The 19,568-nt window shown below is 41.2% G+C and overlaps 1 protein-coding gene across 1 annotated transcript in view; it reads left to right on the plus strand.

Annotated features, from left to right (window-relative positions):
* The first annotated feature begins 6,920 nt into the window (after positions 1-6,920).
* CTPS2 (CTP synthase 2) overlaps positions 6,921-19,568 on the plus strand; it is a 118,137-nt gene continuing 105,489 nt past the window's right edge. The window contains exons 1-2 of the mRNA XM_036270244.1: positions 6,921-7,338; positions 12,197-12,401. Coding sequence (XP_036126137.1) covers positions 12,236-12,401 — 166 coding nt within the window. The 5' untranslated portion in view covers positions 6,921-7,338; positions 12,197-12,235. The remainder of the gene's footprint in view (positions 7,339-12,196; positions 12,402-19,568) is intronic.

The raw sequence follows: 19,568 nt of genomic DNA on the forward strand, positions 1-19,568 counted from the left end.
TTTCTTTGTAGTGTCTTTATCTGGTTTTGGAATTCGAATTATGCTGGCCTCATAAAATGAGTTTAGAAGTCTTCTTGAATTTTTGGGAATAGTTTGAGAAGAATGGGTGTTCTTCTTTGAAGGCTCAGTCAAATTCCCACATGAAACCATCGGGGCCTGGACTTTTGTTTACTGGGAGAGTCTTGATTACCTCTTCAATTTCCTTAGTTGTTATTGGTCTGTTCAAGTTTTCTATCTCTTCCCGGTCCAGTTTTGGGAGACTATGTGTTTCTAGAAATGTGTCCATTTTGCTTAGATTGTCCAATTTGTTGCCGTATAATTGTTCATAGTATTTGTTAATGATACTTTGTATTTCTGTGGTGTCAGTGTTTCTAGAAATGTGTCCATTTTGCTTAGATTGTCCAATTTGTTGCCGTATAATTGTTCATAGTATTTGTTAATGATACTTTGTATTTCTGTGGTGTCAGTTGTTACTTCTCTTTCATTTCTGATTTTGTTTATTTGGGTTCTCTCTGTTTCTTGGTGAGTATAGCAATCTTGTTTATCTTTTCAAAGGACCAATTCTTTGTTTCATTGATGTTTTGATTTTTTTTTTTTTTGGTCTCTATGTCGTTTATTTCTGCTCTGATCTTTACTATTTCTTTCCTTCAACTTGCTCTGGGGTTTTCTTTTTGTTTGCTTTCTAGTTCTTTAAGTTGTGAGGTTAGACAGTCAAATAGAAATTTTTCTTGTTTCTTGAGGTGGGCCTGTAGTGCTATGAATTTGATCCTCAGGACTGCTTTTGCTGTGTCCCATAAAGTTTGTGTGGTTGTGTGTTCATTTTCTTTTTTTATTATTTTAATCCTCACCCGAGGACATTTTTCCATTTTTTTGTTCAGGTAGAGTGGGAGGGAGAGAGAGGAATATATATAGAGAGAAACATTGATGTGAAAGGGACACATCGAGTGGCTGCCACCCACACGACCAACCAGGGCCGGGGACAAACTGCAACCGAGGTACATGCCCTTAGCGGGAACCGAACCCGGGTCTCTCTGGACTGCATGGCTGACACTCTAACTGCTGAGCCAAACCGGCCAGAGCTGTGTGTTCATTTTCACTGGTTTCCAGGAAGTTTTTAATTCCTTCTTTGGTAACTGATTTATTGTTTAATAACATGCTATTTAGCCTCCATGTGTTCAAATGTATTTGCATGTTTTTGTTGTAATTGATTTCTAGTTTCATGCCATTGTGATCTGAGAAGATGCTTGATATGATTTCAATCTTCTTGAACTTGTACAGACTCAGTTTGTGTCCTAACGTGTAGTCTATCTTTGAGAATGTCCTATGTGCACTTGAGAAGATTGTGAACTCTGCAGTTTTGGGATGTAATTCTCTATAGATATCTATTAAATCCATTTGATCTAGTGCATCCTTTAGAGTCTCTGTTTCCTTGTTAACTTTTTGTCTAGAGAATCTATCTAGTAATGTCAGCAGGGTTTTGAAGCCCTCTGCTATGATTATATTGCTGTTGATTTTTTTTAAGTCCCCCAGAAGACTTTTAATATATTTTGGTGCTCCTGTATTGGGTGCATATATGTTTCCAAGGTTATATCTTCCTGTTGGATAGATCTTTTCATTATTATGTAGTAGCCTTCTTTGTCTCTAGTTGTGACCTTCATTTTGAAATCTATTTTTATCAGATATGAGTATCGTTACCCCAGCTTTTTTTTCTTGGAAATTTTTTTCCATCCCTTCACTTTCAACCTAAGTGAGTCTTTTGTTATGAGGTGGGTGTCCTGTAAACAACATATATATGAGTCATGCTTTCTTATCCAGTCAGCTACTCTGTGTCTTTTTATCAGAGCATTCAAACCTTTCACATTTAAGGTGATAATTGATATATACTTATTTATTGCCATTTTTGTTTAGTTTGGTTATATTTTTCTTCCTATTTCTTCTACTAATTATAGCAGTCCTTTTAACATTTCTTGCAGTGCTGGTTTGGTGCTAATGTATTCTCTTAGCTTTTTTTTTTTTTTTTTTTTTGGCCTGGGAAGTTTTTTATTTCAGCTTCTATTTTTTTTTTTTTTTATTCTCACCCGAGGACATTTTTCCATTTTTTGTTCAGACAGAGTGGGAGAGAGGGAGGGAGGGAGGGAGAGAGAGAGAGAAAGAGAGAGAGAGAGAGAGAGAGAGAGAGAGAGAGAGAGAGAGAAACATCAATGTGAAAGGGACACATCCAGTGGCTGCCACCCACACGAACAACCAGGGCCGGGGACAAACTGCAAACGAGGTACATGCCCTTAGTGGGAACCGAACCCGGGTCTCTCTGGACCGCAGGCCGACACTCTAAGCGCTGAGCCAAGCCGGCCAGGGCTCAGTTTCTATTTTGAATAATAGCCTTGCTGGATAGAGTAGTCTTGAATTCAGGTCCTTGTTTTTCATGACCTTGATTACTTGATGCCATTCTCTTCTGGCCTGTATTGTTTCTGTTGAGAAGTCAGCTGTTAGACTTATGGGGGTTCCTTTGTAGGTAACCTGTTGCTTATCTCTTGCTTCCTTTAGGATTCTCTCTTTGTCTTCAATTTATGGCCTTTTAATTATTGTGTGTCTTGGTGTGGGCCTGTTTGGGTTCTTGTTACTTGGGGCTCTCTGTGCTTCTTGAACTTGAATGCCTTTTTCCTTCCCTACGTTAGGGAGGTTTTCTGTCACAATTTTTTCAATTATATTCTCTAACCTTTGCTCATTTTCTTCTTCTTCTGGAATTCCTGTGATTTGAATTTAGTTACATTTACTGTTGTCCACAGTTCTCTTAAGCTGTGTTCCTGCTTTTTAATTTTTTTTTTTTTTCTGATTGGGTGATTTTTTTTCTACCCTGTCTTCTAATTCACTGATCTGGTCCTCAGCTTCCTCTACTCTGCTGGTTATACCTTCCAATGTGTTCTTTATTTCTGCTATGTCATTCTTTATTTCCACTTGGTTGGTCTTCAGTGTTTTTATATCTTTACTTACGGTGTTGATGTCCTTATTCATGCTGTTGAGCTTCCTCAAGATCATGGCTCTGAACTCTACCTCTGATAACTTGCTTAACTGCATTTCATTTATATCATCTTCAGTAAAGTTCTCTTGTTCTTCCATTTGGGATTTGTTTCTTTGTTTACCCTTTTGGCTATCTCAGTGGGTTTTGGAGCCTGCCAATTTTTTTTTTTGTGGGTGTTGATTTTCCACAGTTTGTTGTTCCCTTTACTGGGTTTGGATGAGTGTGGGAGGACCCACTGTCAAGTCTAATTTCCTGGGTAGATTTGCAAGCCCAGGAGTCATTCAGTTATCCTCTATCTTTTTGCCTGGAGGCTATTAGTCTCAGTTACTTGAAAGTCAGGTGACATCCGAGGATCAATGCCTTTCTAGGATTTATTAAGTGAATGAGATCCTGAAAGTGGTCAGTACTTTCCAGAATAGGGATATTTGGTTTAAGTGTGATTGGAATGAGCCTGGAATTTCAGTCGGAAGCCTAGGAGTGGCGTTCTAACTCCATCATCTAATAGGTTAATACCTTTTCCCCGGCCAGTGTGCCTCAGTTGGTTGGAGTGTTGTCCCTTATAGCAAGAAGTGGCAGGTTCGATTCTTAGTCAGGGCATGTATTGCATTCAGAAGGCAACAGAGCATGGTGTTTCTCTCTCTCTCTCTTCCTTTCTCTCTCTAAATTTTTTAAAAAGATAATGGGTGAACACCTTTGACTACTTACTCTTCAGGTTTCCTCATCTCCAAAAAGAATATAATACTGACCCTGAAAATATCAGAGGTTGGGCCCAGCCCATTCAGCCTTACTTTTGCTTTATCTCCAGGAGCACCCAAAACAATGGGGGAATGCTGTGTTCCCCAGGGGACAGACAGTTTTATAATTGTTCTGAAAGGTAGACTTCTTTGAAATAAAATATGAAAAACAAAAACAAACACCAACAAATCAACTTAATGGTGGGCTTCTTTTTCATCCTCAATGCAATGCTGGTTGTAGGACATGAATAAACACTTGTTGAATCAAGACACACCTTTATCCCACACAAATCAGTCAATATCAAACCTGTTATCAAATTTATTTTCCTGCTCACCTTTTTTTCCATTTTGGATTAATAATACAAAAGTTGCCCTGGCTGGTTTGGCTCAGTGTTTGGAGCGTTGGCCCGCAGACCAGAGAGTCTTGGGTTCAGTTCCCACTAAGGGCACGTACCTCGGTTGTGGTTTGTCCCTGGCCCTGGTTGGGGTCATGTGGGTGGCAGCCAGCTGATGTGTCTCTCTCACATTGACTCTTCTCTCTCTCTCTCTCTCTCTTCTCCCCCTCCCCCTCTCCCTCCCACTCTATCTAAAGATGAAGGAAAAAAAATGTCCTTGGGTGAGGATAAAAAAAAAATAGAAAAGTTGTCATAAGAACCCCTGTATATTCACAAAATATCTTTCCTCTATTAGCCTCACAGATTAATAGAATAAGAAAAAGTTGAGGACCTACATCCTGTGTGAAGAGTGGCTTTGGGAACATATTTTGTATTGATGTCAAGGGAAAGTAGTTTGCCACCCCAAAATATGCCTTTTGGGATATTTTAAGCCAGTTATTTTCAAGAAACAAAAGACTCAGGAAGAAGCTTTGACCTTCCCCCCTAACTGCCTAAAAGAATTTAGACAGAGGACTTCCTCTAGGAAGGGAGATATCATCAGATAACTAGTTGAATATAAACCAGTGTATGATAGGCAGGGAAGAACCTAGCAAGGCCTGTTTGATCAAAGTCCTCTTTGTGTCACATTGTTAAAGATAGCCCAGCAAACATATATTTACCAAACATTTGTTTTTCCATCTCCATGTGAATTGCCTTCCTGGCCTTTGAAGGGTCCCCCAAACACCACCCTACCTTAGCTCAAGATGGCATATAAACCTTAACTACCATATCTGTTCCCAGGTTTCATATTCTTATGGAACTTCCACATGCATATAAATAATACATTTGGTAATTTTCTCCTGTTAATCTATCTTGTATTAATTTGATTAGTCTAGCCAGAAGAACTTAAAAAGGTAGGAGGAAAAATTAAAATTATTTTTCTTCCCCACAGTATCCTGGTTTTGTTACTTATATTCACTAATGTACCTTTGGTCAGGGCACTTCACATCTCTAAGCCTCAGGTTCTTTATTACAAAAAAGGAAAAGAACGTATCTGTCCTGGTTGTAAAAAGGAAATGAAGTACTGAAATGTGGAAGAACACCTGGTATACATGGCAGGTATTAACTATTATCCTCGTTTTAATCCATTCCACAAACATCCTTTCTATCATGTCCTCTGGAAGACTTGTTTCATAGCAAACTCTTCTATGCCTCTAGCCTTTTTTTTTTTTTTTAATCCTCACCTAAGGATATTTTTACCTTTATCTTCAGATAGAGCATGAGGGAGAGAGGGAGGAAGAGAGAGAGAGAGAGAGAAACATCAAGGTGAGAGAGACACATCGATTGGTTGCCACCCACATGAACCTGACTGGGGCTGAGGATGAACTGCAACTGAGGTACGTGCCCTTGGCTAGAATTGAACCTCGGACTCTTTGTTCCATGGGCCGACACTCTAACCATTTAGCAACCCGGCCAGGGTGCCTCTAGCCTTTTTGCAAGGTGTTTCTCCTTTAATTAATTAATTAATTAATTAATTAAATTTATTTATTGGCCTTTGAGGGGGCTTGAGTCTCTCCTCTGGTTCCAGTTGAGTGGAGCCTCTGCCCATTTTCCCAGAAATTGACATCACTAACTCTAGATCCTTACTACTTCTCCCACAACACTGTTCTGTCATCCTTAGTTGGGGGAGAAACTCCCTTTTGTTTTGAAATATTTAATTTTTCCATACAACCCTCTACCCTACCTTATTGCTGTCATCTATTAGTTCCAGGGTCACTCTTTCACATTCACTGAAGACTTGGTTTCTTGGCCTCAATTGACTCTTCCAAATTCTACCATCCCTTGGATGTCCCTTACATTGGCCTGATGGGCGCTGGACCCAATTCCAGCAATGCCCATTTCACTTGACTCTGTTTTAGTCATCATACCCTAAACCACATCATCTGAAGTCCTTCCCCTTTGATGACTTCAACACCACGCTGTGATGACAACTTGCCAATTCCCTCATTTCCACAGGCCCTTGTCATTGGTCCCTTCTCTTTCTCCAGGTCTATCAGCTTCCTGCTGCTCTCCATTTCTTTCCTCTGTGAACTAGAGCCCTGGTGCATTTCTACAATCACATTTTTTTCAGTGCCCTCAACTTCCTCACTCTCTTGTCTTTCTACTCCACTTCAACTCCGGTTTTGTCATAAATATCATATTTATATACCTACCTGTAGATATCCTGTGAAATTATATCTGGACATCATTACACAATTATGATTTCTAAATTCCACTAGGTGTTCAGTGACACTTGCCTAATTTGGCACTCTAGTGACTTACACTAGTTATTCAATTTTTTTACCACTTTCTTAACCTTTTCATTTCACTCCAAATCCTTCCATTGTCCATAGTTAGATCTTTTCTCCCTCAGTGGTTTGGGTATGTTCTTCCCTTCACCTTAACAAACTGCTGTGTCTTTTCCCAGGACCAAACCATCCTCTAAAAATAGTCACTTCATTTATGAAGTTCTAATTGTCTGCCCCCCAATACATTTTTTTTCCCTACACGGGTATTGTTCTAGGAACCTTACTGATTTCAACAGATGTGTAACCTCCCCCTAGACTGTGAGTCCCTTAAAGGAGAAACCCCGTTTTATTTTGGTTCTCCCTTCAGCGATTCTGCAGTTCCTGGAGCGCAGCAGGGGACCCACAAACGTCTGTGACAGGGTGAGGCTCTTTGCAGAGGACAGGACGGGAGGACCCAAACAAGGGGCTCAGAGTGCTAAGAGGCCTGGGCTCGGTAGGTGGGAACTTGGTGTTCGCTTGGGTTCCAGTCGGGCCTTTGCTAAATGAGCTGAGGAGGGGAGGAGCAGTCCTGGGGCAGAGCGAGGCCTGCGGCCAAGTGCCTCCAGGGCGGAGGGTGACAGTAAGTTATTTGTACCGGAGGAGTCACTTTTTAGGCTCTGGTTTTGTTGCATTGCACAAACCTGGTGCAAACCTCAAGCTCACCAGCGTGAGTCAGCGGGCTGGCGGCAGGAGAGGGAAAGGTGGACGAAGAGGAGGCCGTGCACCCCGAGGCCTGCACCGGCTGTGGGAAGGACCCGGGGGCGACTCCGGGACACCCCTAGCGGCCGCCCTCTACCCAGCCCCACAGGTGAGCGCAGGCCAGCCGCAGGACGGAGCCCACCGTCCCCACCCGCCACCTTCCTGGCACCGTCACCACTCCGCAGGTAATCCCCCGCCCGGCTCTTCACTGGATCCCTAGGGCCTCCGGCCGGGGCCACCCCGCGTCCCCAGGGCCTTTCCACCCTCGCTGCCAGCCCTGCGGTGGGCGTGAGGACGGGGGCCTTTGTCCCTTTCCCGATGGTGCTCCTGCCCAGTCCGAGTTGCGGCTGGCGGCCAGGCACATCCCCGTACCCCGCGCGCACAGACCCAAGGGGTGCGGGGCCGGGGCCACTGAGCCGGTGCCCAGGGCCATCGGAGCCCGCCCTGCGGTGGCTGCGATCTGGGGTGGGTATTGTCGCGTCTCCGGGGGTGCGCTTCTCTCCGCCCCATTTCTCCCGGGCCTCGGGACTCCCGAGATGGCGTTGGCGGAAGTGAAGCCCCGCGGAGTGAAAGGGCCTTTCTGTTCCCTCGCCCAGTGCACTCGTTAAACAACTACCCTCGCGGTTACCCCAGAGGAGCGCCTCAGGGCGCGCTGTTCCGAAGTACGCTGCTGCTTCAAAATAGCTTTCTTTTTGCAACAACTTAAAAAATTTTTATGTATAATTTACATGCCATAAAATGTCCCCTTTTTAAATCTACAGATTAGGGTCTGACAAATTATCCACCCGTGGAACCACTACCCTGATGCAGACCTAGACCATTTCCATCACTCCAGAAAGTTCCCTTCTGTCCCTTCCAGACAATCCTCCCCAGCCCCCCACACTTCCTTGATAGCTATCATAGCTTTGTTTCACCTGTTTGAGAACTTCATAAAATGGGATCATTCAGTAAGTACTCTTGTTTCTAATATTACATTGTAAACGGTTGTCATTGACTAGGTATCTCTTGGTGCTTCTAATGTTTTTAGTTGCTTTAGGCCTGCACTCACCAGGGTGGCAGACACTCGTAGCATGTGGCTCTTGGGCACTGAAAATGTGGTGGGTCCCAGTTGAGATGTGCTGTGGGTAGACACATCTAATCTCGGAAGACTTAGTCGTCAAAAAAAAAAAAAAAAGAGAGAAAGAAATAAAAAGAGAATGTAGAATATCTCACTAATAAATTCTTGTAGTGATTATATGTTAAAATGAAAGTATTTTAGATGAATTGGGTTAAATACAATTATTAAAATTAACTTCATCTGTTTCTTTTTTAATATGGCTAGTAGAGAATTCAGAATCACATTGGTGGCTCTTGTAATGTTTTTATTGGACAGGAGACAGGGCAGCCCTACACATTCCCATTTTACAGACTATTGGTTCTGCTCACTGCATATGAGAGTAATGAAAACGTGTCTTCACACGGAAAAAAACCAAAAACCACATCTGCATTCAAGGAAGTAGCCTGAAGAGCCTGTCTTTCCTCTTCCTGCAGTTTTAAAACTGCTTCAAACTTACTTCTTTGCTTAAAAGAAGTAAAAAGGACTAGATTTATCTTTGGTGTTAAGTGACATTTTCAACAAGGACCTTGTAAAATATCTAATGTGCTTTACAAAGGTATCTTGTGCTTTTGAAAATATAGAAAACTAGTAATTGCCTACACCCCAGTCACCTAAATATATTAAAATTTAGCATTTTGGTATACTTTTGACCAGTCTTGAAACAAAACAAAATAAAAAACACTGGTGCCTTGGCAGTGTGGCACAGTGGTCAGAGCGTTGGCCTGCACATGGAAGGGTTGTGAGTTTGATTCCCGGTGAAGGACATGTATCTGGGTTGCAGGTTCGATTCCTGGCCCCAGTCAGGGAGTGTGTAGAAGGCAACAAGTCCATATGTCTCTCACATCGATGTTTCTCTTTCTCTCCCTCTCTCCCCCCCTCCCTCCCTTTCACTCTCTCTAAAAACAAACAAACAAACAAACCATAAGTGAGATAATATGTTCAATTGTATATCCTACTCTGTTCACATACCATAAGCATATCTTGTATGAAAAATTCTTAGGCTTTTTTTTTAATAATTTTTTTTTTATCCTCACCTGAGGACATCCTTCCATTTTTTGTTCAGACAGAGTGGGAGGGAGAGAGAGAAAGAGAGAAACATCGATGTGAAAGGGACACATCAAGTGGCTGCCACCCGCATGACCAACCAGGGTTGGGGACAAACTGTAACCGAGGTACATGCCCTTAGCGGGAACCGAACCCGGGTCTCTCCGGACCGCAGGCTGGCGCTCTAAACGCTGAGCAAAACCGGCCAGGGCCTTAGGCTTTTTTTGCCCTGATCAGTTTGGCTTAGTGATTACAGCATTGGCCTGGGGACCAAAGGATAAAAGGTTTGATTCCCAGTCAAGGGCACGAACCTGCAGCAGGCTGATCCTGGCCCTGGTTGGGGTTGTGTGGGAGGCAACCAAATTGATGTATCTCTCTCACATCGATGTTTTTTTCGCCTCTCTCTCTCCCCTGCCCTCCCTTTCACTCTAGCTAAAAAAAAAGAGAAAACATTCTTAGACTTTTTGACAACCACATAATATGACTTCACGTGAATATGCTCCAGTTTTCTATGGCATTTTAAAATTTTATTTTACTAACTTTTACAAATGGGAAGTCATTTGAATAGTGTGACAATACCCTAATAAGGTAGTATTACAGCACTGCTCATTTATTTGCCCCTTAATTACATAGGAAAGGTGAAATCCAAGAGGGCAGGGACCTTGACTTTTTGTTCATCCCCAAATCCCTGGACCTAGGAACATGTTAAGCATATATAATAGACATTCAGTAAACATTTGTGAGCTGATTGAATCAGTGAGGAGATGGCTCTGGAAAATGGTAACAGCTATCTTTTAGCACTTGGGTACTATCTCACAAATGCCCACACACCTTTATAAGGTAGGCACTGTTATGATCTCTGTGTACTTATGGAGAAAATCAAGGTTTAGAAAAGTTGAAGAAATTGCCTAGGGTCATAGCTGTAAATGACAGAGCCAGCATTTGAATCTAGGCTGTCTGACTCCAGAGGAGGGGTACTTTTCACAGTAGAAGAAATCACCAGTGGAATGGGTAGGAAAAGGCTATGAAGAAATGACTACTATAGTGAGTACCTGGGCCAGTAGAAGTGGAAAGAAACAAACATTCACATATATTTTGGATCTGCATTCTGGGTTTGGATTGAGAATCTTTTTTTTTTTTTTTGGTATGTGCCCCTAGCAGGAACTGAACCTGGGACTCTCTGGTCCGCAGGCCAACACTCCAACCACTGAGCCAAACCAGCCAGGGCTGGATTGAGAATCTTTTTTTTTATCCTCACCCGGGGACATTCTTCAATATTCTGTTCAGATAGAGTGGGAGGGGGAGAGAGAGAGAGAGAGAGAGAGAGAGAGAAACATCGAGGTGAAAGGGACACATCAAGTGGTTGCCACCCACACCACCCAACCAGGGCTGGGGGCAAACTGCAACCAGGTACGTACGTGCCCTTAGCGGGAACCAAACCGGGTCTCTCCAGACCACAGGCCGAGCTTTAACCACTGAGCCAAATTGGCCAGGGCAGACTGAGAATCTTTTAAGCTAAACCAGCTTGGTGAGTGGATGACCGGGTGGCATTGAAGGAGATGAAGTGTACTGTGTATTAAAAGGCAGATCCAGCCCTGGCCGGTTTGGCTCAGAGGTTAGAGTGTCAGCCCACGATCCAGAGAGATCTGGGTTCAGTTCCCGCTAAGGGCATGTACCTTGGTTGCAGTTTGTTCCCGGCCCCAGTTGGGGTCGTGTGGGTGGCAACATGTGTCTCTCTCACATCGATGTTCTCTCTCTCTCTTCCTCCCTCTCTCCCTCCCACTCTACCTGAAGATAAATGCAAAAATGTCCTCGGGGGTGGATAAAAAAAAAAGGCAGACCCAGCCTGGCCAGCCAAGCCTGGCCAGTGTGGCTCAGAGGTTGAGCATTGACCCATGGGGGGGGTGTGGTAGAGAGAGAGAGAATGATGTGAGAGAGACACATTGATTGGTTGCTTCTGGCATTTCTCCCCCCACCCTTCCCACTGGGGCCAGGGATGGAACCTGAAACCCGGGTGGGTGCCCTTGACCAGGAAGCAAACCTGTGACTCTTTGGTGTGCAGGTCAATTCTCTAATCACTGAACTACTCTGGCCAGGGCTCCATTGATCTCTGCTGTTTCCATAGCTTTGCTTTTTCCAGAGTGTCACATATTTGGAATCCTACAGTATATAGCCTTTTCATATTGGCTTTTTTCACTCAGTAATATGCATTACGTTTCCTCCATGTCTTTTCATGGCTTGACAGTTCATTTCTTTTTAGTGCTGAGTACTATTTTAAGGGACTGGTATTTTTATCCCATTTCACAAATAAAGAAACAGGCACAAAATGGATTAGTAACCTGCCCAGGTACAGTTTGTACAGCTCTGTCTGAAATAACACCTGATCTCTTATAAATTTTACTGTGCCTCTGAATCCCAGAGAAATTTGTTTTCTCATGATGAAGTTTGTCATATGACAGAGGGTAACTGGAAAATCAGGGCAATGGAGTCAGCCCCTCTGCTTGCAGAAAATAGCCACAGCTTCCTGAATATTGACCAAAATTAAAGATCTAGAGGATAAGACTTTGTTTCAAAAGTTTCAGCCCTGGCCAGGTAGCTCAGTTGGTTAGAGCGTCCTCTGGATATGTCAAGGTTGTGGGTTGGATTCTCAGTCAGGGCACATATAAGAATCAACCAATGAATACGTAAATAGATGGAACAACAAATTAATATTTCTCTCTCTCTTCCTCTCTCTCAAATCAATAAAAAAATATCTGAGGGTTAAAAAAATTAAAAACAAGTTTCAGATGTTTAGTTTAGATAGAAAAATGTGTGTTTTTGAAATTTTGGTTTAACACACTCTCTGCTGTACTGGTTTGAGAAAATGTTTCTCTTCCCTGACCCTTAATTTTATTATCTTTCAGATTCTATCTGGGAGCTGGCATCCAGCCATTTCTAAGCCAATGAAGTACATCCTGGTCACAGGTGGGGTCATCTCAAGCATTGGGAAAGGGATCATTGCAAGCAGCATTGGGGCGATTCTAAAATCATGTGGACTCCGAGTTACCGCCATCAAAATCGACCCCTATATCAACATTGATGCAGGCACTTTTTCACCTTATGAGCACGGTATGAAAGAGAACCACTCCCTCTCTTATAAAAGCACTGGGCTAAACTGCAGTTGTTTCTTGTATGTTGGTTAATTTCTTTCTTTTTAAAATTTTTTTTTCTTTATTGATTTTAGACAGAGGAAGGGAGAGGGAGAGAGAGAGAGAAAACATCGATGAGAGAGAACATTAATTAGCCACCTCCTGCATGCTCCCCACTGGGGATTGGGCCCACAACCTGGGCATCTGCCCTGACCAGGAATTGAACCGGCAACCTCTTGGTTCATGGGTCAACGCTCAACCACTGAGCCACACTGGCCAGGCTGTTGGTTAATTTTTTTTAGGATTGAGTTGCAGAAGAGTTGCTGGATCATATGTTCTGAATATGTGAATGTTCTCATGGTCGTTGATGCACTGTTCAGATTGCTGATGACATTCCAAATCAGTTCACCCTTTTTTTAAAAAATTTTTTTCTTCTTTTCCTTTATTGATTTTTAGAGAGAGAGAGGAAGTGAGAGGGAGAGAGAGAAACATCGATGAGAGAGAACATCAATTGGCTGCCTCTTGCATGCCTCTGACTGGGGATCGGGCCCACACTCCTGGGCATGTGTTGTGGCCGGGAATAGAACCAGCAACCTCTTGGTGCATGGGTCGATGCTCAACCACTGAGCCACACCGTCTGGACCAGTTTACCCTTTTGGAAAACTGTATGAGGACACCATTTTCACTGCAGCTTTTGCAGTATGGATTATGTTTTGTTTTGTTTTATCATAAAGGTAGTAGATTTCTCTTAACATTTCATTGTTAAGAGAAATATTCAGACAGTATAATATATATTAACAATTATATTGACAATATAGAATGGCATGAAGAAAATTTCCCACTTCTTGGAGTGACTATTATTAATGTGGACATTTCAATGTACTGTATATAGTAATTATTTTTTGAAGAAAGCATTAGCCTTTACATACTTTCTTTTTAAAAATTTTACATACATGCAGGAAAGTGCATAAATCATAAATGTATCACTTGATGAAATGAACATACTGCATAACCAGTCCTTAGGTCAAGAAACAGAATCTCCCTTTGCCCCGAAACCACCAGGGTAGCCACTATCCTGTTTTCTAACACCATAGATTAGTTTTGCTTTTTTTTTTTTTTTTTAAATTTAATTATTTTTGTTACAGATGTTTCTCCTTTTTTTCCCCATTGACATCCTCCTCTCCATTCCCCCCACCCCATCCCCGGCTTTGTTGTCTGTGTTCATTGGTTATGCGTACATGCATATAAGTTCTGTGGTTTATCTCTTCCCTCCCCCCACCACCCCCTCTTCTGAGGGTTGTCAGTCTGTACCCTACTTCCACGTCTCTGGGTCTACCCTATTCCTCAGACTGTTATGTTCATTACATTCCACAAATAAGTGAGATCATGTGGTATTTATCTTTTTCTGCTTGGCTTGTTGCGCTTAGGATAATACTTTCCAGGTCCCTCCATGTCGTCTCAAAGGATAAGAGATCTTTCTTTCTCTTACAGCTGCATAGTACTCCATTGTGTATATGTATCACAGCTTTTTTATCCATTTGTTGTCTACTGATGAACACTTGGGCTGTTTTGCTTGTTTTTGAACTTTAAATGAATTGAATCTTATAGTCTCATCATTTTATTATTACTATTATTTTTTAATCCTTACACCAGACATTTTTCCATTTTTGTTCAGCTAGAGTGGGAGGGAGAGAGAGGGAGAGTGGGAGAGAGAGAGAAACATTGATGTGAAAGGGACACATCAATTGGTTGCTTCCCGTGCGACCCCAACCAGGGCTGGGGACGAACGGCAACTGAGGTACGTGCCCTTGACCACACTTGAACCCACGACTCATCAGTCCACGGGCTGACACTCTAACCACTGAGCCAAACTGGCTAGGGCAGTCACATTATTTTTAATCTAACTTTTAAATATACTGTGGACATTTTTATATATTCTGTACTCTTTTATTAAAAAAATTTTTATCCTCACCCGAGGACATTTTTTGATATTTTATTCAGATAGAGTGGGAGGGAGGGAGAGAGAGAGAGAGAGAGAAACATCGATGTGAAAGGGACACATCGAGTGGCTGCCACCTGCATGACCCAAGCAGGGCCAGGGACAAACTGCAACCGAAGTACATACCCTCAGTGGGAACCGAACCCGGGTCTCTCTGGACCGCAGGCCAATGCTCTAACCGCTGAGCGAAACCATCCAGGGCTATTCTGTACTCTTAAAAGCAACACAGAGTCTGAACAATAATAGAAAATAATTTCCAGTGTATTGATACAAACAATACTGTGATGGAAATCTTTAAAATTTATTTTTTTAAACAAGTGCCTAGGTGCAAATTTTCTTGTTTGATAAATAGGTATGTTTTTCAGACTTTTAACATATAATGTATATTGCGAAAGGTTTTTCGGTTCATGATCCCTTATCTACAACTCTGAAATCCAAAAAGTTCTGAAAATTTAGATTTCTTCATAAGTTTGTGTCTATTATAGTCCTTTTCCAAAAGTTTTGAAAATTGAAAAATCTTCATAAAGCTGTGGCTATTTCTAGTCTTTATTCCACTTGGACTGTGTTTGATTATGGATTGCTTTTGAGGTGTTTTATAATATATGGAAAGTGTTCTTTATTACTTTTCTATAATAAAAAAAATTCCAAATTTTAACTTTTCATCTATTCTCAGAATTTTCTGATAAGGCTTATGGATCTGTACCAATTTAGATCCTCATTCACAGTGTATAAGAGGAAGGCTCAATTCTTTATACCCTTACTGAATATTACTCTTTTTGAACTTTACTAATATGAGAGTAAACCAAAAAACAAAAAAGGGGGATCTCATCATTATAATATAGATTTGTTTGATTTTCATATTGTCTGTAGAAAGACATTTAAGTCTATATGGTAGATTGTATTTTTGTTTGAAACTATCACCCAACTTCCTTCAGTGGCTTCAATTTCCTGCGCCATTGATTTTGGACTTTGGCCATGTAGGGTGGTTAACTCATCCTGGTTTGTTGGAAACTTTTCCTGGTTTTGAAAGTGAAAGTCTCTCATCCTGGAAGCCCTTTTAGTCCTAAGTGAACCATAGAGGTTGGGCACCATCTTTGGCCCTGTGATTTATTTTGTCCTATGGGTTACTAGTGAATATGACATACGCCTTGTTGAAGCAGAAATTTTCAATGCAATGGCATGATTTGGTTCAGCCTCTCTTGTGCTTCTGCCCTGTGCCATGAGAACTACCTACCCCCTATAGGGATTTCTCCTTCAGCCTGGGGTCCTGAGAAGACACAGAGCAGACACACAATTAATGCATAGCCCCCATGTAACATGAGGGAGAACTCAATCAATGTTTTGTAAGTCGCTGAGATTTTAGGGTTGTTTTGTGTGCAGCAAATTTGACTAATGCCATGTGTTATGCCAATTTTCCTTTGGATTTTTAAATGATTTTCAATAATAATTGATGTAAAGTATATTAACGTATATTTATCACATGTATATATTTGTACTCTGTTTGAAATTTGTCTTAGTCTGGCTGGTGTGGCTCAGTGAATTGAGCATCATCCCATGTACTAAGAGGTCACCAGTTTGATTCCCAGTCAGGGCACATGCCTGGGTTGTGGCTCGATCCCCTGTAGGGGGCGTGCAGGAGGCAGCTGATTGATGTTTCTCTCTCATCAATGTTTCTATTTCTCACTCCCTCTTCCTTCCTTTCTCTCTAAAATATCAATAAAAACATATTAAACAAAATTTTTTAAATAAAAAAGACGTTTGTCTTAATATGACCTCTGTTAGTTGCTGATCAATTTCAATTTACCATTTATGTGATTAAATGTATCAACTGTTTCCTTTATGGTTTCTGCCTTTGATGTCACCTTTAGGCTTCTCCACCCCAGGAATGGTTAAATATTCATTTATGTTTTCTTCTGGCACTTCTATAGTTCCACCTGCTTTTATTTCAACATTAATAACACATGTGGAATTTAATTTGGTGTGAAGTGAGGATGCAACATAATTAAAAAAAAATTTTTTTCTTTATTGATTTTAGAGAGAGAGGAAGGGAGAGGGAGAGAGAGATAGAAACATCCATGAGAGGGAATATCAATTGGCCACCTCCTGCATGCTCCCCACTGAAGATTTGGCCCACAACCTGGGCATATGTTCTGACCAGGAATCGAACTGGTGACCTCTTGGTGCATGGGTTGACACTCAACCACTGAGCCACACTGGCTGCACAGGATGCAACATAATTTTTTTTCTAAATTTTTTTTCTTATTAACCAACTATTCCTCATGATGTTTATCAAAGATTTTACCCATTCTTTGCTGACTGAAATACCATGTTTTGTTATGTACTAAATTTCTGTATATATTTAGTTCTGTCTTTGTACTGTGTTCTGTTCCAGATCTCTTTGTTTATTTCTGTCTATCATTTTATTTATTTATGTATTTATTTTTTTAATCCTCATCCGAGGACATTTTTCCATTTTCTGTACAGACAGAGTGGGAGGGAGAGAGAGGAAGAGAGAGAGAGGGAAACATCGATGTGAAAGGGACACATCGAGTGGCTGCCACCCGCACGACCAACCAGGGCTGGGGACAAACTGCAACGGAGGCACATGCCCTTAGCGGGAACCGAACCGAGGTCTCTCCGGACCGCAGGCGGATGCTCTAACCGCTGAGCCAAACCGGCCAGGGCTGTCTATCATTTTAATAGACGCAGCTTTTTATTATCAAGTAGGTCAGGACTTTCCTCATTACTCATTTTCTTTCTTTCTTTCTTTCTTTCTTTCTTTCTTTCTTTCTTTCTTTCTTTCTTTCTTTCTTTCTTTCTTCTTTCTTTTTTAAATTTCAAAATGTTCATTGTCTTCAAGATTAAGTAGGAATTGTTTTGTCACACTTTACAATAAATCGAATTGGAGTTTTTGACAGAAATTGCTTTAAATTTATTAATTAATTTGGGGAAGAAATAAACACTGAAAATATTGACTGAGGTGGGTCGGGAGCGAGGAGGAGGGGGTCAGTGGGGGAAAAAGAGGAAAATATCTGTAATACTTTCAACAATAAAGATAAATTTAAAAAAAGGAAAGAAGTCAGGCTTAAAAAATAATGAAAAAAAAAAAAAAGAAAGAAAAAGAAAATATTGACTGGCCCATTCAGGAACTTTATAAGTGGCTTTCATTTTATTTGTAAGGTTTTTAAAATTTTTTCATGTAGATCCTACACATTTCTTTGAAGTTTATTTTTGAATATTTTATCTACTTTGTTTTGTGATGATATCTTTGTATTTTTTCTCCATATTAAATTTCTTTATGCAATATATATATTGATGTTCTCTTATTCCATATATGTGTATATGTATTTCTTTTTTTTTTAAATCCTTACCTGAGGACATTTTTGCATTTATCTTCAGATAGAGCGGAAGGGAGAGAGGGAGGAAGAGAGAGAGAGAAACATCAACGTGAGAGAGAAACATTGAGTGGTTGCCACCCACACAACCCCAACTGGGGCTGGGGACAAACTGCAACCAAGGTACATGCCCTTAGCAGGAACTGAACCCAGGACTCTCTGGTCTGCAGGCGACGCTCTAACCTCTGAGCCAAACTGTCCAGGGCTACATGTATATATATTTCAATCTTCCTTTCCTCATTATTATTATAAGGGCTTTTATTTTTACTTATTTTTTTGTTTTGGTAATCACACCTGCTTTTCTTCCAAATTAATTTAGTGTCTCTCTCAAGTAAAAAAACTGTTAGAAAAAAAAAGAAAAAAACAAAACAAAAAACTGTTGGGCCCTGGCTGATGCTCATCGGTTAAAGCATCAGCCTGAGGACCAAAGGGTCTTGGGTTCAATTCTTGGTCAAGGGCATGTACCTGGGCTGCGGGTTCGAGCCCCGGCCCCAGTTGGGGTCATTCAGGAAACAACCAATCGGTGTGTCTCTCACATCGATGTCTCTCTCTCTCTCTCTCTCTCTCTCTCTCTCTCCCCCCTCCCACTCTATCTAAAAATCAATGGAAAAATATCCTTGGGTGAAGATTAATAAAACAAACAAACAAACAAACAAACAAAAAACTGTTGAAATTTTAATAATTGCATTAAGTCTAAAAAAACCTGATTTTGAAGTCTTGTCATCTATAGTTGTTCTTTCTCTTCTAGGAACATAATGCATACATACTTTTAAAATTTAGGAATTTATAAATTGAATATTTTTGCCATATACGTGGAATATTAGCAAACCAGATTTGGCCTGAAGTACCTAAAGGGATTTTAGAGATCTTCTCTGATTTGTCAGAAGTGAAGATGATCAAATTAAAAAGACTTTTCCATAGATCAGCGCTTCCTGATTAACATGAGAAAGTGGAATTTGAACTGGAAATGGAATTTGGGAAATAGGAAAATATTGCAATTTCATCAATTTGCTCTTTTGCCCTTAAAGTTAGTGATCTTCCTGACCACACTTAGGTACCTAATAAGGGAGACATAAGTGAGGATATAAAAGGTTTCTGATTAGGTTTGTAAGCTAGCCAACCTTCTCTTTTGCTTTAAACATCCTGCAATAGGCATAAATGATAGAATTTTCTTAATTGGGGGAAGTTCAATTCTTACAAGGTGGCATTAGAACACTGGACTCCCAGTCGATGCCCCCAAATGACACTGGAGACCCAGAGACATGCCAAATAATCAATGCGGGTGTTTCGTGTGATGAAGTCTGCATCTATATCCGTTTTCTTCGTGCTGCTGTGCAGGTGGCTTATTGCACACACTGGCTTTTCTGTTTCACTTTTACCAAGTTGCCCTGTGGGCTCGCTGAGGCCCTGCTTTTCATTTGCTGTCTATTTAATTGTGGCTTTAACCAAGATGGGAATCAATGAAAACTTTCCTTTTTTAAAAAAATTTTTAATTAAATTTATCTTTATTGTTGAATGTATTACAGATGTTCATCATTTTTCCCCCATTGACCCCCTCCTCCCCACACCCGCTCCCCTCCTGCCTTTCCCCACACTGTTGTCTGTGTCCATTGGTTATGCATATATGCATATAAATTCTTTGGTTTATCTCTTCCTACATCCACCCCCCCCCTTCCCTTTGAGGTTTGTCAGTTTAATTTGTACTTCTTAATCCCTTCACCTTTTTCACCCATTCCCCCAACCCCCCTCCCAA

Source organism: Molossus molossus, unplaced genomic scaffold (assembly GCF_014108415.1).
Source record: "Molossus molossus isolate mMolMol1 unplaced genomic scaffold, mMolMol1.p scaffold_m16_p_2, whole genome shotgun sequence".
Lineage (NCBI taxonomy): Eukaryota > Metazoa > Chordata > Mammalia > Chiroptera > Molossidae > Molossus > Molossus molossus.